Source organism: Diceros bicornis, chromosome 4, assembly GCF_020826845.1.
Source record: "Diceros bicornis minor isolate mBicDic1 chromosome 4, mDicBic1.mat.cur, whole genome shotgun sequence".
Classification (NCBI taxonomy): Eukaryota; Metazoa; Chordata; class Mammalia; order Perissodactyla; family Rhinocerotidae; genus Diceros; species Diceros bicornis.
The window spans coordinates 34,850,613-34,873,901 of NC_080743.1; the positions used below are offsets into that span (position 1 = coordinate 34,850,613).

The 23,289-nt window shown below is 36.1% G+C and overlaps 1 protein-coding gene across 2 annotated transcripts in view; it reads right to left on the minus strand.

The window, feature by feature from the left end:
- Positions 1 to 663: 663 nt before the first annotated feature.
- FRRS1 (ferric chelate reductase 1) overlaps positions 664 to 23,289 on the minus strand; it is a 53,924-nt gene continuing 31,298 nt past the window's right edge. For both annotated transcript variants that reach the window (XM_058538615.1, XM_058538614.1), the window contains 8 exons: positions 17,028 to 17,141; positions 10,222 to 10,334; positions 8,492 to 8,578; positions 4,642 to 4,739; positions 4,329 to 4,387; positions 3,352 to 3,495; positions 2,166 to 2,227; positions 664 to 2,088 (listed from right to left, as the gene is read on the minus strand). In XM_058538615.1, coding sequence (XP_058394598.1) covers positions 1,996 to 2,088; positions 2,166 to 2,227; positions 3,352 to 3,495; positions 4,329 to 4,387; positions 4,642 to 4,739; positions 8,492 to 8,578; positions 10,222 to 10,334; positions 17,028 to 17,141 — 770 coding nt within the window. In that variant the 3' untranslated portion in view covers positions 664 to 1,995. The remainder of the gene's footprint in view (positions 2,089 to 2,165; positions 2,228 to 3,351; positions 3,496 to 4,328; positions 4,388 to 4,641; positions 4,740 to 8,491; positions 8,579 to 10,221; positions 10,335 to 17,027; positions 17,142 to 23,289) is intronic.

Here is a 23,289-nt window from a genome sequence, read left to right on the forward strand (position 1 = left end):
CAAGAAGAAAAATCGAGAGGAGTGAAGAATCAGTATTTTCAATTTATGGATATCAACCACTCATAAGCAGAATAATCATAATTTGGTATTACTGAAAAGGTTTGGTCTATAAAGATTAAATGACAAATACTTCTTTGGACAGCTCTGTATATTAATTGATGATATATCAAAATAGTGCTAACAGATGAATCAGTGAAAAAGAAAAAGTTAAAATATCTTAGCCTCAGCACTGGAAATCCAGAAAGTTCACATATTTGAAAGCCAAACATATCAAGGTTCATCTTCTCCTTAAAAGAATTTATTAAGAGAAATTTATTATCCTTTAAGCCCCTTAGAATTAAAAACTGGAGGAAAATATTTTAGTGTGCATTTAATTTTCTATACTAAAAACATTTTTTAATAAAGACATTCAAAAAGAAAGTTTAGACTGTAAGTAGCCTGGCACTTACAGAACATGTACACAGAAAGTTCACTTCTCAACCCAAAGCTACTTATGATAAACACCTATACCAGGAAAAACAAACAAAATTTCCCTGTTATTTTACTCAGTAAAAGATGCAGGATACACGGCTGAGGCTGTTACTTACACCAGAGAGAAATTAGGTCCTTGGGCCAAGCAGAAACTATAACATAATCAGAAAGAAGACTTAAAGAAATACAATATGCCTCCCTAAACTTTTTTATTTTAAGAATGTCCAGTTTTGCTTGTTTCCTTTGCCTAAGATGGCTGTATTCATTTGTTATAAGGTCAGAGGAATGTAAAGGGAAATATCAAAGAATTGTTACAAATAATTATGGTTAGAAAACGAACAAAAATAAAGCCAGAAAATAACAACACTGGTCCCCAATTTCAGTTTCTAATCCATAACCCCGACTGCCCCTTCCCCAAAAAAGGCAAAAATTTTTCAAATAAAGATTAAGAGTTGGTGGACTTTAAGGAAAATACCATCCCATGATGTTATATCTAAATACTAAAAATGAATCACAGCACAAGGATTCAAGACGCAGTAGTTTGGTATTATGGCACCACCCACTGGCTAGAAGTCCTCATAGCAAATGCAAGACCCAGCCATAAGATAGAAGATAAATTATTGAAATAGGAAGGAAAAATAACATTGATTGCTCTTATTCGTTAGAGCACTAGAAACTTCTAACAAAACAGAACCACCCATATTATTTTATTACCGCAAGGAAAGAGAATAGCTTAGACATGTTCACAAGGGTGAGATTTATTAATTTTGAAATGCAAGTCTACAATCTCCAAAGCCTATGGGACTTAAATCTTATAGTCAAAACAACTAACATGTAAAATGCCATTTCAGCCCTGTAGCTGAATATATAAAGACAGTCTTTAAGCAGAGGATGCATACTTGCATTTCAAGCTAAGAAAAAAATTATAACATTCATAATATATTTAAATGTTAATGAAACCTACAGTGGGGTCAGCCCCACTTCCATCTTTACCAGAGAAGTAACAAAACACATAGAGCAAAGCACATGTCCAAAAAACTGGAGTGAAAAACACAGTTTCTCAAAAAGTCCTAATAAAGACCATTCAGATAAACTAGTAAAAATAAGTGTTTTCTTTCAAGTACCACAGCACCTTTATAGTCTAAAATATATTTACCTTAATACAATCTCTTTTTTATCCTAATGATATCTTTTTTGTTTTTCCAAATAGTTCTTGTTTACTTTCTTAAATGCTAACATTCTTAAAATCTCAGCATAAAAATATTTGAGAGTCATTTCTCCTCCAGTACAACCTTCCCTTTAAGGCTCAGAATTACACTTAAAGGCTTGACATCACTTTATAATCCATAAGACCCTGCTGAATGTTGATCTCCAAAGACCAGACTTCAGAATTCCTCTATAGACGTGACCTGGTCTTCTAAATTAGAATTCACGAATACGCTCCGGGCAGTCAGTACAGGTTTCAAGTTTCTTGGGCTTGATGATAATCATCACCTGGTCTGCAAAGCCAAGGTCTTTGCTTGCTCATAGGTGGTTGATTGCAGATAAGAATATGATGAGAAAAATCACATTCCCACAGATATAAATTGCTAACACTGCCTTTTTAAAAGCATGACCCTGAAAGACAAATTGAGATATGAAAGAAGGAAACAGGTATCATTGAAGTTTGTGTCAATTAAAAAAGAAAAACTCACTTCTGCTTCAGCTACAGTAAATGACTGGAGGATCTGAATTCTAGCGTCATCCAGTATTTCACCTGTCAAGAACAAGAACATGAGTTTACAAGGCCAGTGGCATGCAGGTAAACTAACTCTCAAAAAAAGCACCAATTTGTAGCGTTTACTGATATCCAGGGTGTACATTCTCCCCTTTCAGGCTACCAAATGTTGCAAACTTCCTGAATATTTAAGGTTCTCACAAACTGGGACGTGCTGGCTACAGCACACATTTGTCAAGGGGTTTGAAATATGCCTTCTTCTTCTAGTCAATAAACACCAGATCAAAGCCCTAACAGCCCAAGGTTTAAGTACATATGTATTTTAAACAGCAAGCCATAATTCAGTGGTTGTCAAAAGCCCCATGTATGTAACCCTACCAAGAACCAAAAACGGCAGTAGAGACATTTACTACTCAGCTCCTAAAAGCCACCCAGGCTCCTAAACTCACGATATATACACTAAACAACAAAGAGGTTTTGTTTTTAGAAGGCCACCTTTACTTATCATTTGGGGGTGTGAAAACTAGACAGGACACAAAGGACACTTAGCCCAGAATCCAAGCTAGTTTAAAATGTCACCCATTCTCTACCAATCTCTCCAATCCTGATGGCTCTAGGTAGGTATCTTGACCCTGCCTGGCACCAAGACCAAAATGGACCTTACCACTAGAGAGCTCAGGCAAAGACCTTCGTATCTAGCTCACTAGTTAGCTGGCTATATATGATATATATGGCAGCCTATGTGACAGCACACAGTAAGTGTGTCAAATAGGTAAAATTTGTGTGCAGCTCTGCCCTGTGTTGACTCTGGGCATCTCTTCGTCCTCCATCTTAGAGTTTTCTCAGCTCCAGGCATTCACGGTTCTTAGTGCATACTGGCTCCCAGTCAGACCAGCATGCAAACTAGAAAGTACTGACAAAGAAGACTTCTTCCCTAAACCTAAAATCTTTCCCTTATATTTTACTCACAAAATCTAATACTAGTGAATATAAAAAGCAAAGGCAGAAAATTTCCACAATTTCTACCACTGACTGAGTAATCACAACAGAAATTTTTAGTGAGCTACCATGTAATAGTCAACCATTAAGATCAAGAAAGTAATTATATTTCAATAGTTTGTATAAAAGTGATTCTACATAACATGGCTTGTTGAGTAGGTTACCATTTCGAGAGAGTCGGTAAGCATGTATCTCCAGAACAATCTCAGTCCCAACATGCCAGGCTACAAATCCAATCATTGCATAGGTTTTCCATGGGCCAGGAAGATTCAATCCTGGTAAATCCATTCCCAGGAACATTGCGGCCACTGCATTTGTAAGAAAAAATATATATATTCAAATGTAGTCACCACCAAGAGAGGTAATTTTGTGTGTATGTGTGTGCATTATATCAAGTAAAACATACTAAAAAAGTTTGAGATGAATTAGATTAATATGTAAGACCAAATAGTTAGTTTATTTTTTTTTATTATAAGACTAGAAAGAGTAAGATGGGAAATTATAATTACAATCTACCGATTGTTAAAAAAGAGACACCCAAATTTTCCAAAAAGTTTGAAGTCTGCAATGTAGGAAAAGAGAAAAGTATGGAAACCATTGCTGATTATACTCCCCCTTCCACAAATTTATATAGACTATAGAAATATGAGGGTAGGAGGTATCAGCTTAGATATTTATTATATAAGGCATCAAAATGTATTGGATAAACATACTTGACTTTTGAAAACCTCCATTCCCTAGAAGGTACCATCCCCATGGAAAGAACCTGGAGACAGAGGGCTGGGACCCCCACCCCCCACCAAGCCCACCTCAGCCCAACTCACAAATGACCCTCAACTTGAGCTGCTTAAATGTTTGGCCATCAGCATAGCTTATTCTGCTGGCAAAGGCGAATGCTAAAAAAGCCTTAAAGGGAGAATTTTAAAGTCATTTTAAAAACCTGAAACTTAAAGCTGAAATAATGACTTAAATAGTTACCTCTAGAAATTACTTTCCGGATTTTAATGTTTAAGGTTGATTTCTCCTCAACAACCAATTACTCCAATTACTAATGCATCTAAAAATCATTTAAGCCAAATTACAACTTGCAATATAAACAACCAGCAATTATATATGAATAAGTGGCATCACAATTACTTACCTGCTATTATTCTAGCAGCTGTTCCCATACTCCAATGAGTCCAGTTAAACATTTGCCTTCTACCAAAATAAAGAACCAGTCAGGATTCTTAAAAGTGATAGAACTATAATTAATTCCCAAGGGACTAAAAAGCACATAATTTCCCTTATTGCCTAGGAATTAGATATCTGAAACACATTTTAAAACTTTTTAAAGTAAATATAATTTATCACTGAATTTTATAAAATACAAAATGTTTCCACTTGAAAAGGGATTCATTTGCCAAATAATGATGTCCACATGAAGAGCATTTATAGATAAAAGCCGTAAGTACCTTGGGTCATGTAAAGGTGGTCTGAAGGCTGCCAGAAGAGGCTGAAGAACTGCTAAAATCACCACTATACAACCAAGGTATGGGTGATAACCTGCGTACTGAGCAAAGTTACATCATTTTAATAGTCTCAATCTCGCCCACACAATTTAAATCCTCAAGTTAAAAATAATACACACAGATGTATTCTTAGTGTTTTTCTGTAGCTTTAAACATGTAATAGGCGGCTGGCCCTGTGGCATAGTGGTTAAGTACGTGCACTCTGCTGCTGGCGGCCCGGGTTCAGATCCCGGGCGCGCACCAATGCACCACTTGTCAAGCCATGCTGTGGCGGCATCCCATATAAAGTGGAGGAAGATGGGCACAGATGTTAGCCCAGGACCAGTCTTCCTCAGCAAAAAGAGAAGGATTGGCACGGATGTCAGCTCAGGGCTAATCTTCCTCACAAAAAAAAAAAAAAGATAAACATTTAATAATAATAATAATAATAGTCACCATTCACTGAGTGTCTACTTCATACTAGGCACATACTTTATACACATTGTCACTAATGTTCACTGCGATGCTTGACAGTTAGTTATCAATATCCCACTTTCACAAATGGGGGAACTCAGACTCAGAGATATCAAGTAATGTGTCCAAGGCCACACAGTGTGCAAATGGTTGTGGCAGAATCCGTGCGCAGAATGCTGCCTCTCGCCCATCAGGATGTTAGATGACCACCAACACCAGTATAGCCATTTGCAGCCCACCGAGGACTAGTTAGAATCCACATGTCAAGAGCACGCACCCTAATGTACTGTAATTATTTGTTCAGACCTCTCTGCTCCCTGAGCTGAAGGTTCTACATGATTTCTTGTAACTCCAGTGCTTAACAGAGCCTTAGTCACTTAATAAATGTTTGTTGATTAAGTGAATAACCTGCAGAGCCAGCGTATTAACATCTTATCTCCTCTGTTCAAAATGAAGGTCCAAGAAAAAACATCAACACAGTATCTCAACAGGCTTGGTCACGCTCCTCTCTTAGTGATGTCGTGTGCCTGCTCAAAACAGCAGACAATAGGTTAGACCACTTTGCACAATTATTTCACTTAAAAACTTAAGGGACGAACTAAGAAGATGCTCTAAGCTGTGACAAGTTTAGATGGAGGGATATTACAGTCTGTTGCCACTGACTCCCACGCTTGGGTAGGCTCTAAAATCTGTGATCTAGAACGAGGACATAGTGGTTTCCAAGCCGTGATAGGAAGCTTTTGTAAATAGGAACTAAAAGCGGACAAAAGAGCACTTTACAATCACTTTCAAACCATGGACACAGTTATACACTGATAAAATTATAACCAGGACCATGGAGGTGGAAAGTGCCTCTATCTAATAAAAAACAGTAACAGCAGCAACAATGTTCTTATACGTGCTTAGAATGTGCTGGGAACTATCCTAAGTGCTTTCAGTTAATTAACTCTCAATTCTCCGAAATGCCAAGATGGATACTATACTAGCCCCATTTTACAGATGAGTAAACTGAGGGACAGAGAAGTTAAGTAACTTGCCCAAGGTGTCCCAGGTAATAAGTGATGACATCAGGATTTGAATCCAAGTAGTCTAGCCGTAGAGTTGTGCTCCTAACCTTTATACTATCCTATTCATAAACTGGAAAGACTACAAACTACAAAGTTTACAAAATAAGTGTTACCTTTCTCCCAAAAACCTGGATAAAATAAGGTTCTGATGTCTTGATTCATACCAAAAAATCTTCATAATTTCCTTAAAAAAATAGATTGACTAATCTATAAACTAACTAAAAAGCAGAAGGGAGGTTTCCTGGTGATGTCTGTGACCCCAGAATCATCAAATCTTAGCCCTTGTAGCAACACCCCAAACTGAAATATTAAATTTTGATATCAAATTCTGACTGTCTGTAAAACTGGTAGAGTGTAATGGAAGCACAGGCTCTGACTTTAGGTACATCACTTATGCTCAATAAGCCCTGTCCATTTGTTCAATATATATTTACTGAGGACCTACTATGTAGGTACAGCCCTAGTGGTCTAGTGGTTAAGATTCAGCTCTCTCACTGCGAGGCCGGGTTCGTTTCCTGGTCAAGGAACCACACCACCTACCTGTCGACTGTCATACTGTGGCGGCTGTGTGTTGTTGTGATGCTGAAAGCTATGCCACTGGTATTTCAAATACCAGCAGGGCCACCATGGTGGACAGATTTCAGCAGAGCTTCCAGACCAGACAGACTAGAAGAAGGACCTGGCCACCCACTTCCGGAAAAATTGGCCATGAAAACCCTATGAACAGCAGTGGAGCACTGCAAAAAAGACCAGGTAGGGTTCTGCTCTGCTGTACACAGGATTGCTAGGTGTCAGAATCAACTCGATGGCTCTAACAACACCACTTACTATGTACCAGAATCTGTTCTTGGTGCTTGAGATACACCAGTGAACATACCAACAAATATCCTGGCTCTCACAGAGCTTACATATTAGTGTGGGAGGGCAGACAAAGAAAAAACATAATATATAAGTAAATTATATGAAATGATATATAAGTAAATTACATGAAATGACATCAGGTAAAGAGTGCTATGGGAAAAAAATAGAGCAGGGCAGGGCTCTCTGAGAAGCTATTATTTGAGCAAAGACTTGAAGAAGGTGAGGGAGTGGAGGAAGCAAGACCAAGGCAGAAGGAAGAATCTTTGCAAAGACTATAAAGCAAGAGCATGCCTAGCATTAGGCCAGCGTGCAATGAGATGAGCTATGGGATGAGGAGAGGAGGAGGAGATCAGTTCAGAGAGTAACTGGGAGCCAAATCATAGAGGTCACTGGAAGGATTTTGGCTTTAACTTTGAGTAAAATTAAGAGACATTAGAGAAATGAGTTTGGGCACAAGAATGATATGATCTGATTTACATTTTTTAAAAATCACTCTGTTTCTTGGTTGAAAACAGACTATACATGGACAAGGGTTGAAGTAGAGAGACCAATTAGGTGCCTACTGCCATAGTCCAGGCAAATGATGATGGTGGCTCTAACCTACATAGTACCATCAGGGATGAGAAGTGGTATGTTTTAAATGTAAAGCCAATAGGTTTTCCTGATGGATTTGATATGGGGTATGGAAGAGAGCAGAGTTAAGAATAATTTCAGGTTTTGGCCTGAGAAGGCAACTGCCAACTACTAATATGGAGATGGCAGTAGGGGGAGCAACACAGAGAGGAAAGATCAGGAAAGATCAGGAATTCCATTTTGGACACGCTAGGTTTGAGACATCTTAAACAAGCAAGTTGAGGTCCTGAGCAGACAGGTGGATATGTGAGTCTCAAGCCAGGGGAGAGGTCTAAGCTGGAGATAAACTTTTGAGAATAAGCCTCAGTTTCTTCATTTGTGACATGGGATTATTATCAATAATACTTCATTTGAGGTTTAAATTTGATGACACATGTAAAGCACTCAGCACAGCTGGTCACAAAGTAGGAATGCAACTAATGTTAGCTTAGTGGTAATCATAGTGTTAGTTAGAGAAAACCGCTTAGTGTGTTCATGTTCCCCAGATATCACACTTCGAATTTTCACCACTCCATAGTGAGAAAACTCACTAAAGCTATATAGTGTATACATAACATTTCATGCAGCCTAAAAATATTTCATTACCAAGTAATCTGCACTGACAAACTCACTCCATCCCTGTCCTCCAACAATGTGAAATAGTCATCAGATGATTCAAAAAGGAAAGAAAGAGCAACACGTGAAGAAATATCTTTTTACTCATCATTTGAGACTAAAACAGGAATCTCATTTGACATCAAAATGAATTTATATAAAAACATCCCATTTAAGATACTTACCCAACTCCAACCTCCTCTGTAAATAAAAGGCAGAACAAAAGCAATGCAGGTGAGAGCAGAAGTAGTGAGCATGAGCATTCGATGCACCTGCAAGGATGAAATGACAAAGTGAGAAGAGAGTTAACTATGTACGAGACAGGAGTTGGTGTTACTATGGGGAAAAGATTATGGGGTGAGATTCACTTAAGGCCTGCATTTGACTGACATCTCATCACAGTTTGTGGTCAGTTAAAAAAAAATCTTAGTATACCACTGAACTTTAAAGAAAACCCTAAGCTCTCATCCTCATCATTCAAAAGCATTTGCCAAGACTTCACCTGCACAGAGCAGCAGGAATGGATATTTCACACACAGAGCAAGTTACTCGCCAAGTCCTTTATTCCCTTCCAAAGACATTTATTAAGTTCTACCAACAGGCACGGTGCTATACCAGATACAACGAGGCAGCAAGGAAATAGAAAATACTGTCTCCTGAGGAGCTCGGGATATTAATTGAGTAGATAAGAGAAACATATATAAAATGCATAATTCACTGTCCAAATTAGAAGAATATTGAGAGTGAAAATGGGCACTGTTAATTGATTGTGCCAGGATAACTGGTGCAAACTAAAACTATTCCAGGGAAAGTAGGACATATAATCACTATATGTATATGTGTATATATATGCACAAACACACACACACACGTCACCCTACATATAGAGACATCATAGTTTTAAAAGCAGTGGAGGATTTGAATTGGTAAAGAGAAGACATAAAGAGTTTTCCAGCTGGGAATATCCACATAAACATATGAGAGAGACAGAGAGAGAGAGAGAGCAATCAAAGGCAGAGGCAGACAGGAGCAAGGCATGTAGCAGTAGTGACAACAAATAAAACAGATTGACCCTGCCAGCCAATAGTGAGAAACGAGATTAGATAAGGTAAATCGTATAAGATACAAATTTATATGAATATGAAGTTTCAAGAATACCCTCTTATAAAGTCAAAACTGTTCCAATAAGCAGAAATTTTTTCTACAAGCAGACATGTACATTCTATATCAACACATACTCACTGATCTTCCACTATATGTACAAATATCCATACTCCATGACACATGAAGAATAAGGTTTGTTTTGTTTTGTTTTAAGGGGTTCTTATCGACTCAGGTTTCTAACAAAAGACTGCCTCCCCATCCCACGGGAAGGGGCAGCATGGAAAGGAACACTTCTACTTTCTCATCCCACCCACACAGGAGATAGATGAATTGACTGGTGAGCTAGGGATAGCCCAACATTCACTGGCCCATCAACCAGAGGACAGACCCCTGCTTTGCAATGCAGTAAGCACCCACTATCTCTTCTGCTCTCCTGCCTTTCTTGACCAATCCGTACTCAGCGCAGTGGGTGAATGTTCTTCTAGCCTCTCCCTCTGCAACTAGACACGTAAGTCAGGATTATTTGGGTCCGAAAGTCTACGTTACAAAGGCGCACACAAAGCCCTGAAATGTTCTCCAATCCAGCCTGACCTTTCATAAAGCTGTCTCTATTTTGATCTTCATCAAGAACCTTATGTCTGCTCTCAACTGGCTAGGAAATTAAAGGGCAAAAAGAATTATTATTAGGATTCCAAACCTACAACTGTAACCACACACACACACACACAAAAACCCACACATACTTCATATATTTTTATGTTGCAATGTTCAAATAATACATAAAATACATTAAACTTTTTCTCCCACTTACCTGAAACCAAACTGCTTTGCCCAAGAAAGCCTTTGACCAAACAGGTTTGAAGAATCGAGCAATCAGTACACCTATGCTAACAGTTGTCACCCATGCCACAAACATTAAGGCACCTACAGGTGAGAAAATACAATGGTTGACATCACAAGCTAATTAAGCCATTTCTTAAATAACCAAGCCAAATGCTCAGAAAATATTAACAGCCAGCAAAACACATTCAACTGACAGAAGCAGAACCTAAAAAGACCCTATATCATAGCCTTTACCACCACTACTACTACTTCTAATAGCTGACACTTCCCCAGCTTCTGTTACATGCCAGGCGCTGTCTCTAAACGCGTTACATGTATTAATCTAACTGATTTTTACAACAATCCTATGAAGTAGTTACAAATATTGTTCTAGTTTTGCTGGATAAGGAAACTAAGATATAGAGAAGTTAAGTAACTCGCCCAAGGTTACGAAGTCGGGATTCGAACCCAGTCTGCTTGAGTAACTGTGCTCTTAAACCATTATACTAATACAGCCTGTCTGTAATTATCTCAGCATCTTCTCCCATCTCACTCCAAAAAGCAATGAAAGACAAATAGGCACATTATTTCTAAATCCAATTACTGTAAAACTAGAGCTATGAGAAGAAGCAAATTGACATCAATAAACTTATTTTCAAGACTAACAGTCATGATATTTATTGCTACTCTACAAAAACGGATAACTCTGGAAAATACAAAGGAAATATACCAAATAAGGCAAGTTCCCCCCAAATACGAATATTTTACAATAGTATAGTATACACTACTTTATTCCCCTACTTTTTCCTTAGTTAATTTTTTATTGAGGTATGTAGACTACATCATGTTCACCCCCAATCTATTCTCTGTGTCTATGTGTGTGTTTGTTGTTATTGCTGTTTTTCATCTTCCACATATGAGTGAAATCATGTGGTATCTGGCTTTCTCCATCTGACTTATTTCACTTAGCATAATGCCCTCAAGGTCCACCCATGTTGTTGCAAACGGCAAGATTTCATCTTTTCTTATGGCTGAGTAATATTCCAGTGTGTGTGTGTGTGTGTGTATATATATATATATATATATATATATATATATATATATATATATATATATATATATACCACACCTTCTTTATGCATTTATCTGTTAATCCAAGGTCTTGGCTATTGTGAATACTGCTGCAACTAACATAGGGGGGTGCATATATCTTTTCAAATTAGTGCTTTCGTGTTCTTTGGATAAAATACCCAAGAGTGGAATTGCTGAATCATATGGTAGTTATATTTTAAAACTTTTGAGAAACCTCCGTACTGTTTTCCATAGTGGCTGCACCAGTTTACATTCCCACCAGCAGTGTGAAAGTGTTCCCTTTTCTCCAAATCCTCTCCAACACTTATTTTTTGTGTTTTTAATAATAGCCATTATGATGGGTGTGAGGTGATATCTCATTATAGTTTTGATTTGCATTCCCCTAATAATTAGTGATGTTGAACATCTTTTCATGTGCCTGTTGGCCATCTGTATATCTTCTTTGGAAAAGTGTCTGTTCAGACCCTTTGCCCATTTTTTTAATTGGGTTGTTTATTTTGTTGTTGTTGAGTTGTATGAATTCTTTACATATTTTGGATATTACCTCCTTATCAGATACATGATTTATAAATATCTTTTCCCAATTGGTAGGTTGTCTTTTTGTTTTGTTGATGGTTTCCTTTGCTAAGCAGAAGCTTTTTAGTTTGATCCAGTCCCATTTGTTTATTTTTCCTTTTGTGTTCCTTGCCTGAGGAGACATGATATTCAATAAGATACTGCTAAGACTTATGTTGAAGAGCATACTGCCTAAGTTTTCTTCCAGGAGTTTTATCGTTTCAGGTCTTACATTCAAGTCTGTTAAATTTTTTTTTTTTATAATTTTATTTATTTATTTTTTCCCCCAAAGCCCCAGTAGATAGTTGTATGTCATAGCTGCACATCCTTCTAGTTGCTGTATGTGGGACGCGGCCTCAGTATGGCCGGAGAAGCGGTGCGTCGGTGCACGCCTGGGATCCGAACCTGGGCCGCCAGCAGCGGAGCGTGTGCACTTAACCGCTAAGCCACGGGGCCGGCCCAAAGTCTTTAATCCATTTTGAGTTAATTTTTGTATATGGTGTAAGATAATGGTCTATTTTCATTCTTTTGCATGTGGCTGTCCAGTTTTCCCAACACCATTTATTGAAGAGATATTCCTCCTCCACTGTATGTTCTTGGCACTTTTGTCAAAAATTAGTTGTCCATAGATGTGTACGTTTATTTCTGGGATCTCAATTCTGTTCCAGTGATCTCTGTGTCTGTTTTTGTGCCAATACCATGCTGTTTTGATTACTATAGCTTTGTAGTATATTTTGAAAAAGGGAATGTGATACCTCCAGCTTTGTTCTTTTCTCTCAGGAAAGCTTTGGCTATTTGGGGCCTTTTGTTGTTCCACATAAATTTTAGGATTCTTTGTTCTATTTCTGTGAAAGATGTTGTTAGGACTTTGATAGAGATTGCATTGAACCTGTAGATTGCTTTAGGAAGTATGGACATTTTAACTATGTTAATTCTTCCAATCCATGAGCATGGAATATCTTTCCATATCTTTGTGTCTTTTTCAATTTCTTTCAACAACATTTTATAGTTTTTGGTATACAGGTTTTTCACCTTCTTTGGTTAAATTTATTCCTAAGTATTTTATCCTTTTTGTTGTGCTTGTAAATGGGATTGTATTCTTGTTTTCTCTTTCTGCTATTTCGTTGCTAATGTATAGAAATGCAACTGATTTCTGTATGTTGATTTTGTACCCTGCAACTTTACTGTATTCATTTATTATTTCTAATAGTTTTTTGGTGGATTCTTTAGGTTTTCTATATATAAAATCACGTCATCTGCGAAAGTGACAATTTACTTCTTCCTTTCCAGTTTGGATCCCTTTTCTTTCTTTTTCTTGCCTAATTGCTCTGGTTAGGACTTTCTAGTATGATGTTAGCTGTGGGTTTATCATAAGTGGTCTTAATTATTTTGAGGTACTTTATCTCTCTACCCATTTTATTTGGAGTTTTTATAATAAACGGATGCCGTATCTTGTCAAATGCTCTCTCTACATCTATTGAGATGATCATGATTTTTATTCTTTATTTTGTTAATGTGGTGTATCACGTTGATTGATTTGCAAATGTTGAACCATCCTTGCATCCCCAGAATAAATCTCACTTGCTCATGGTGTATGATACTTTTAATGTATTTTTCTATGCGATTTGTTAATATTTTCTTGATGATTTTTGCATCTATATTCATCTGTGATATTGGCCTGTAATTTTCTTTTCTCGTGTTGTCCTTGTCTGGTTTTGGTATCAGGGTAATGTTGGCCTCGTAGAATGAGTTAGGAAGCATCCCCTCCTCTTCAATTTTTTTGAAGAATTTGAGGGATAGGTATTAAATCTTCTTTTAATGTTCACTAGAATTCACCACGGAAGTCATCTGGTCCTGGACTTTCGTTTTTTGGGAGGTTTTTGATTTCTGTTTTGATCTCCTTACTAGTGGTTGGTCTGTTCAGATCCTCTGTTTCTTCCTGATTCAGTTTTGGAAGGTCGTATTATTCTAAGACTATATCCATTTCTTCTAGATTATCCAATTTACAAAAAGCATATAGCTTTTTGTAGTATTCTAACTGTTTGTACTTCTGTGGTATCTGTTATAATTTCTCCTCTTTCATTTCTGATTTTATTTGAGCCATCTCTTTTTTTTCTTGGTGATCTTAGCTAAAGGTTTGTCAATTTTGTTTATCTTTTTAAAGAACCAGCTCTTAGTTTCATTGCTCTTTTCTATTGTCTTTTCAGTCTCTATTTCATTTACTTCCACTCTGATTTTTATTATTTCCTTTCTTCTACTGATTTTGGGCTTCATTCATTCTTCTTTTTCTAGTTCCTTTAGGTGTATTGTTAGATTGTTTATTTGACATTTTTCTTTTATTTGAGGTAGGCCTGTATTGCTATAAACTTCCCTCAGTACCACTTTTGCTATCTCCCATAGATTTTAGTATATTGTACTTTCATTTTTGTTTGTCTCCAGACCTTTTTTATTTCTCCTTTGATTTATTCATTGACCTAGTAGTTGTTCGGTAGCATTTTGTTTAATCTCCACATATTTGAGACTTTTCCAGTTTTCCTCTTGTAGTTGATTTCTACATAGTTTCTGTAGTTTCATACCGTTGTGGTCAGAAAAGATGCTTGATATTATTTCAATATTCTTAAATTTATTGAGACTTGTTTTGTGGCCTAATATGTGATCTATCTGGGAGAATGTTCCAGGTGCATTCAAAAGGAATGTGTATTCTGCAGGTTTTAGATGGAATGCTCTGTATATATCTATTAAGTCCATCTGGTCTAATGTGTCATTTTCAATGCCAATGTTTCCTCATTTTGATCTTCTGTCTGGGTGATCTATCCACTGATGTGAGTGGAGCATTAAAGTCCCCTACCATTATTGTGTTACTGTCAATTTCTCCTTTTATGTCTTAATATTTGCTTTATGCATTTAGGTGCTCCTATGTTGGGTGCATAGATATCTACAAATGTTATATCCTCTTGTTAGGTTGTTCCCTTCATCATTATGTAATGTCCTTCTTTGTCTTTTGTTACAGTCTTTGTTTTATTAAAGTTTATTTTGTCTGATATAAGCATTGCTACGCCAGCTTCCTTTTTGTTTCCATTTGCATGAAATATCTTTTTCCATCCCTTCACTTTCAGTTTGTGAGTGTCTTTAGGTCTGAAGTGTGTCTCTTGTATGCATTATATATATATGGGTCTTGTTTTTTTATCCATTCAGCCACCCTATGTCTTTTGATTGGAGCATTGAGTCCATTTACTTTTAAAGCAACTATTGACAAGTATGTACTTATATATATTGCCATTCTGTTACTTTTTTTCTGGATGTTTTTATAGTTCTTCTCTGGTCTCTTCTTCTCTTGCTCCCTTCCCTTGTGATTTGATGGCTTTTTTTTAGTGTTATGTTTGAGTTCCTTTCTCTTTATTCTTTGTGTATTTATTATAGGTTTTTGGTTTGTGGTTACCATGAGGTTCATATATAACAATCTATGTAAATAGCAATCTATATTAAGTTGATGGTCTCTTAGGTTTGACCTTTTACTAAAAGCCCTTCACTTTTACCCCCACTCACATTTTGTTTTTGATATCATATTTTACCTCTGTTATTTTTGTGTATCCCTTAACCTCTTATCATAGCTATAGATGATTTTAGTACTTTTGCCTTTTGACCCTCATACTAGCTTTATAGGTAGTTGATCCACTACCTTTCCTGTATATTTGCCTTTACCAGTGATATTTTTTCTTTGATAATTTTCTTATTCCTATTTGTGGCCTTTTCTTTTCCACTTAAATATACCAAATAAGGAAATTTCTCCCAAAATACTAATATTTTACAATAGTATAGTACTACATTATTCTTCTACTTTTAAATCTCATCTTTTCAACAATAAGATCTCACTCAAGTAGAAGATAAAAACAACAAGGAACAATCACGTAGAGACAGAGACTGGATTAGTGATTACCAGAGAAGAAGTAGGGAGGGACGAGGGTGAAAGGGATGATTAGGCACATGTGTATGGTGATGGATTGTAATTAGTCTTTGGGTGGTGAACATGATGTAATCCATACAGAAATTGAAATATAATGATGTACACCTGAAATTTATATAATGTTATAAACCAATGTTATCGCAATTAAAAAAAAAAGAAAGAAAGAAAGAAAACAATATACCGGGCTACTTTTCAAATGGAATCAACTTCATCTGTAGAATCAGGGCACATTAGAGCCTTGTTTTTAGGCTACTGCTCTTGCAACTTGGTTCCTTTCATCATTTTAAGTACATGATACCTAAGTATAGCACTGAGTACTTTGTATACCCTCAAATACTTGTACATTGATCAGTTCTTCAACAAAAAAACTGTATCTTTGAAACCAAACTAATGTTAAACGATCAAAATCACAAACCACTCTTTTATTAGCATTTGTTTTAATAAATGGCATAATTAAGCTCTCATAAAAGTTAAATTCATTAACCTAGGGATACTCAACCCTGGCTACAGTTAGAAACAACCAAGGCATTTTTTTTAAATTATAGGTGTCTTAAAAGCTCCATTGGTGATTTTAATGTGTTTGTTGTTGTTAGCACCACCAAGTCAATTCTGACATCTTTTTGCACCATCTCTCACCTTTTGGTGCTATATCAGACGACACTCCGCCGCTATTCATAGGATTTTCATGGCCAATTTTTTCAGAAGGGGGTGGCCAGGTCCTTCTTCCTAGTCTGTTTTAGTCTGGAAGCTCTGCTGAAACCTGTCCACCATGAGAGGTTTTTGACGCTGCTGGTATTTGAAATATGAGCAGCATAGCTTTCAGCATCACAGCAACACACAGCCATCACAGTGTAACAACTGTCAGGGTAGTGTGGTTCCCTGACCAGGAAACAAATCCAGACCACTGTGGTGAGAATGCCATATCTTAACCACTAGACTATGATGACTGGCTTTTTAATGTGCAGCCAGGTTTAAAACCACTGAATTATCCCTACTCTCCATTTCTAATAAAAATTAGCAAACATTAAGATAGATACTGCTACCTGCAAATGTTAATGTTTAAACATAGAAGATTTATGAACATTTGCTAAATTATGCCCACCACCATTCCTAATTCAGCCAGCACTGAGTCATCAGGTAAGTTTATTCCACAAAATAGTGATAATACTACACGTGTAGCTTACCATGAGCCTTCAGAAGGAGTAAAGAATGGAATCCTCCTATGTTCTTTGGAGAGTCTGTCACATCATGTTTTTCATATGTAATCAAAGGTTGCTGAGAATGCTTATAAATTCGACCTGAAATTTAAAAAAAAAAAAAACAATTGAAGAAGAATTACTTCCTCAGGAGAGAAGAAATGGAAAAACAATGGCATGGCATGGAAATAAAATTTCCTAAGGTAATGAAAAAATAAATATCAACAGAAACGCCATTCACATGCAAAAGCAGCATAAATGTATCTGCAAGTATACATAATCTTCTTGAAAAAAGTTAAATAACTTAGCCAACATTCAACAAAGAAGTAAATCAAAATGAAGACTAGGAATGGAGAAATTATGGTAAAAGAACTGGTGGTATGCAAGAGACCAGTTAAACAATATAAGTTAAAATAATTACTGTTAATAAGATCACGAATCATTGAAAATGTCAGATGTAATTCTTCTAAGAGAATATATATTAAAAAAATCTAGAATCTATATTAAACCAACAGAAATTGGGCCCAGCAGAAGGGGATAGGTAGAAGAGAAAGAAAAGTATTTTGATGCTGTGTTATTTGGCATATGGTCAATTCAGACCAGGTTTGACTAACAAACCAAAATCCCAAATAACACTGATGTAAACAAATTGAAGATATATTATTATTATAAATAAAATTAAATCTGTGAATGTATAGAATTATTGCAATTTGTTTGTGTGTGTGAGTATGTATGGTATGTTTGTATATTCTGGGAATCTATCCTATAGAAACATTCACCTTTTAACCATAGATATATGTACAATAAACTTTTCATAGAAACTATGTACACGAAAATATGTTCAAAGAAATTCATAGAAACTATGTTCATGAAAATATGTTCATAGATACTTTTTTATGCTGGCCAAAAAAAATTCAAACAAGCTAAATGTCCATCATTAGCAGAATGAGTAAATAAATTATGGAACATACATACATTTTTAGAATACAATGCAAGCATCAAAAAGAATAAAAATAATGTAAAAATTTGATATAACAGATATATATGAATCTTTGTTCCAAACAAATAATAGGTATTAGACCACAGACTACACCTCAATAATTTCCAAAAAGAAATAATTATACAGGATGCAAGTTATATTATCTATCTAAAATGCAACAAAACTGAAAATTAATAACAAAAGTTAGGAAAAAATGGCCCATCAGGATATTTATAAAACTACTCTTCTAAATAGGCCTTCAGTTAAATAGGAAATCAAAACTAAAAGCACAAGTCTTCTTAAAAATGTATAACAATGAAGACACTTCATATCAAAACTCATGTGATGCAATCAAGGTACTATTCAAAAGAAGTTTTTATCATCTTAAAACCATTTCCCTTAAACAAAACAAAACAGAAGACAAAGTATTGAAGTGATCATTTAATTCAAGATGTGTCTAAAATAAAATATAGCCTAGGAAACCTGAAAAGAAGATTGATTAAAAATAAAGGTAGAGAGGCAGGCCCTGTAGCTTAGCGGTTAAGTGTGCGCGCTCTGCTACTGGCGGCCCGGGTTTGGATCCCAGGCGCGCACCAACGCACGGCTTCTCCGGCCATGCTGAGGCCACGTCCCACATACAGCAACTAGAAGGATGTGCAACTATGACATACAACTATCTACTGGGGCTTTGGGGAAGAACAAAAGGAGGAGGATTGGCAATAGATGTTACCTCAGAGCCAGTCTTCCTCAGCAAAAAAAGAGGAAGATTAGCATAGATGTTAGCTCAGGGCTGATCTTCCTCACAAAAAATAAATAAATAAATAAAGGTAGAAATTAAACTAGTAAGTATAAAAATCAGAAAACTCAACTTTGCAAAAGGCCAATAAAATTGATTGAGTCTTTGGCAAGTCTGACCATAAGATAGAAAGAAATATCACATGTTAGAAGTGAAAAGGGTGACATAGCTACTCATATAGAAGATATTCTTTAAAATTATATGAAAATGCTATATACAACTTTAAGTCAGCCAGAAATATTTCAAAATCTAGATGAAATAGATGAATTTTTTGGAAAATCTAGAGTTACAAAAACTGATCCTAGAAGTAGTAGTAACTCTGGAGAGTAATAACAATAGAAGAATTTTTTTTAGCTAGTCAAATATTTCCATCCCTAAAGGCTCAGACTGTTACATGGACAAGTTCTATCATACTATTAAAAAAAATTTTTAACTTTAAAAATTCTTATTTAACTCTCTAGAGTTCATTCCATGAGATCAGCATAACACTGAAACCAAAACTAGGCAGGCATGCACACGCGTGCAAACACACACAATCCCACAACCATAGACCAAAATCACTTATGAATATAGATGCAAAAAGCTTAAATAAAATATTAGTGAATGAAATCAACTGTGCATTAAAAGAATAATAAAACATGGCCAAGCAACGTTGATCCCAGGAAAGTGAGGCTCGTTCACCATTCAGAAATCTATAAAAGTAATGATAAAATATCATCTCGATAGCTGCCAAAAGAGATCAGAGGAAATTCAGCACACATTAATGACATGAACTCTTAGTAAAGTTAGGAATAGAAGAACATTTCCCAAACACAATAAAGAATATCCACCAGAAAAATACAACAAACATGACACTTAACACTGAATATCAGACGCATTCCCACCAAAATCAGGAACAAGACAAGAATGCTTGCCATATCAGCACTGCCATTCCACATTTTTCTGGGAGAACTAGACGGTGCAATGAAACAAGAATGAAAATGAGGGCTATTAACCCTGTCGTTACTTGCACAGGATATGATGTTTATCCAGAAAATCCAAGGCAACCAACTAGACAACTAAGTGGCATAATTCAAGGTAAATATTCAAAAATCAATAACTTTCCTACACACCAACAAAAATAGAAAATGTAAGAAAAATAATTCCATTCACAATAGTTTGTTTTAGAATCTATAAAATACCTAAGAACAAAGTACCAAAAAATATATAAGCCCTATACGAAGATATGAAGAAAACCATAAAACATCACTGAAAGATACATATACACAGGATCTGAATAAATGGAATATCCCAATACATTTCTGGATAGGAAGACTCACTATTGCAAAGATGTCATTTATTCCCCCAAATTAATCTAAAATTTCATTGTAATTCCAATCATGATCACAATAGGATTTCTAATGAAACTTGACAAATCACAACTAAAGTTCATGTAGAAGAACAGATACACAATGAAGAGGCAAGAATTCCTGAAAAATAAGGCCAAGAGGGGAATCATGTTCTATCAAAATCCACAACCTAGGGCCAGCCCAGTGGTGTTCGCACGCTCCACTTTGGCAGCCCAGGGTTCTCGGGCTCGGATCGCGGGTGCAGACCTACACACCGCTCATCAAGCCATGCTGTGGCGGCATCCTACATATAAAAGAGGAAGACTGGCACAGATGTTAGCTCAGGAACAATCTTCCTCAAGCAAAAAGAGGAAGATTGGCAACAGATGTTAGCTCAGGGACAATCTTCCTCACCAAAAAAAAATCCACAACCTATTATAAAGCTATAGTAATTTCAACCAGTGCAGTAATAGACAGATAGATCAATGGAAGAACAAACTAGAAATAGTGTGATTTACTGAAAGATTTTTAGCATATGGGAAAGAGGCTTTTGAAGCAGTAGAGATAAAATGGTGTTAATACACCTGGGTATTCATTTGACAAAGGCTATTATATCATGGCTTGTTATAACAGAGAAGATCAGAGATAAAGCAGAAAATGAGAAGAGTTTTATGTAATGAATACCTAGAGAAGAGAGTGTCAAGAAAAAAGAGTCAATAACTATCAAGAGCTACAAAAATGTCAAAAAGAAAAGGATAAAGAAAACTATTGAAAATGACAAGAAAGGCACCGAAGAATCTAAAAATATCCCATTCGTAGAGTCGTAGTGATGAAAACAAGACCACATTCCCAACAGCCTGACAGTCAAGTTGGAAGAAAAGTGTTTTTAAACTCTGATTCACTGCAGAGCCATGGACTAAGCATGAACTTAACCTTCACTAGAGCAGAAGTCCATTTTAATTTCAGAGTTCCATTGCACAGCTCCATTATAATTTTGAAGTTCTGTTCTAAGGGAGGTTGAGTTCATGTTTAGTACATGGCTCTTCAGTATTATGTGACCCATGGTATTCCAAAATTGTTAAAATAACAGGTCATGTGATAACAGGGTCTCTACTTCATTAATTACTTAAATTAGTAGATTTCCTAATTGTGAATTACTTATTCACCGTAGTGAGTTCTTTCAATTCAGACACTCAGCATTTCACATGACTGCTTATCTCGTTATAGGACAATGTCAGCATTCTGGGGGAGAAACAGCACTTAGAAAAAGGTTTTAAATGGATTTTACTGAAATTGGGTACATTTTACATTTGTATGGGTTATGGAGATTATACGATTGCTTTGAAAAATGCTTTCAACCTCACAAAGTCTCACTGCTTTTAAGCAGAGTGCAACTTATAAATGGTCCACATACACAGATAACAGAAGAGACAATGACTTTTGTGGTAATTGCACATTGTTCCCCAATACAAGGGAACTGGAAAGTGAATTCCTTGGAATAGTAATATCTGGGCTTGTTTTTTTAAGGTTTTGTTTTGTTTTTCTTTTTTTACTTTGCACTCCACCAGCTAAAAAACAATCAGTCTGTGCCCGATATATATTTCTGTTAATAAGCATATTATGTACTATTGTTTTAATACATTATAAACACTGTAAAATATATTGAAACAGAAATTTTTTTAATGAGATAAAATAAATAGAAATAGAAAATTCTAGTATTGTTCCCTGTATCCCCTGGACTGTCTTACAACGTGTACAACTTAGTTGGGAGAACCCTGTCCTAGAACAATAAGTTATCAAACCACAGTATACAGAGCAATCATCTCAGATGCTTGTTAAACATGCAGATTCCAAGAGCCAGCCTGGTGGCGTAGTGGTTAAGTTCGTGCATTCCGCAAAAAAAAATGCAGATTCCAAGCACCAACAAGAGAGATTCAGTGTGTCTGGGATGGAGTTCAGGAATCTGCATTTTGAGCAGTCACTCCAGGTGATTCTGAAGCAGATTGAGCCCCACACTTTGAGAAGCACCACAAAAGACAAGGTAGAGATTCTCCCTACCATGCCTTCAGCACAGCAACTCCAGCAGGAGAGGGAGATAAAAGAAGCCTCTATTCTTCACATGTATTATCCATGAACTAAGTTTTTCTGAGGGAATGTTAGAACTATTACTCAAATGTTGTTTCTATCAGAAAATATGTTCCAATTTCTACAATGCTGACCTAAGAAGAAATTTTTGGCATTGCTATACACTCACGCACACACAATTTATTATACAACAGAATTCATCCATTTAAATGAAACTGCTTTTCTTTTAAAGTATAAATTTTTTTAAGTATAACATTTTTAAAAGTATAAATGCAAACCGTTAAATCCCCTAGCAATTTAAGAAATCACTTTGATTCAATACTCATTTATGGAGCACCTCTAACATGCTGGGCACCTAAGGAAGCAGTCTGCTATGATGGAAAGGGCATGACCTTTGCAATTGGAACAGACCTGGGTTTAATTCCTGACTCTGCACTTGTTGATTTTGAATAAGTTACTTAGACTTTCTAGGTTCCGGTTTCCTTCTCTCTAAAATGGGTAATATAATATCTATTTACAAAGCCTCTGTGAGAAATAAATGAGATTTATGTAATTTACAGTAAGCGATAGCTGCACTAATAACAATAACACAATTTTTATTGTGCACACTAATCTGCACTTTAGTGGTATCTCTTTAAAAACATACATATTTGACCTTTTCCTCACTAAAAATTCATTTCCTACATTTTCCATCTTTGAAAGTATTGAATACTTAGGCTTTGAGGTAAAAGAGTTTGGGTTCAAATTCCAACTTTACCATTTACTTGTCCAGGCAAATTACTTAATCTAAGTTTCCTCCCAGACAAACTAGGAATAATAATAGTACGTATCTAGTACAGTTCTTATGAAGATAAAAATGAAGAACCTAACTATAGTGCTTAGACAGCGACTGGCACTCATTAAGTACCAAATAATAATTTTTATTCTTTAGTATCACTTAACCAAGAAATGATTTTCAAGCTACAGTTGCTGTTGCTGGTGCAAATAAGAATACATGATTTGGCTAAGACAACTACAACAGTCACCTACAACGAAATCTACAAATGTTCCCGAATTTTCTCT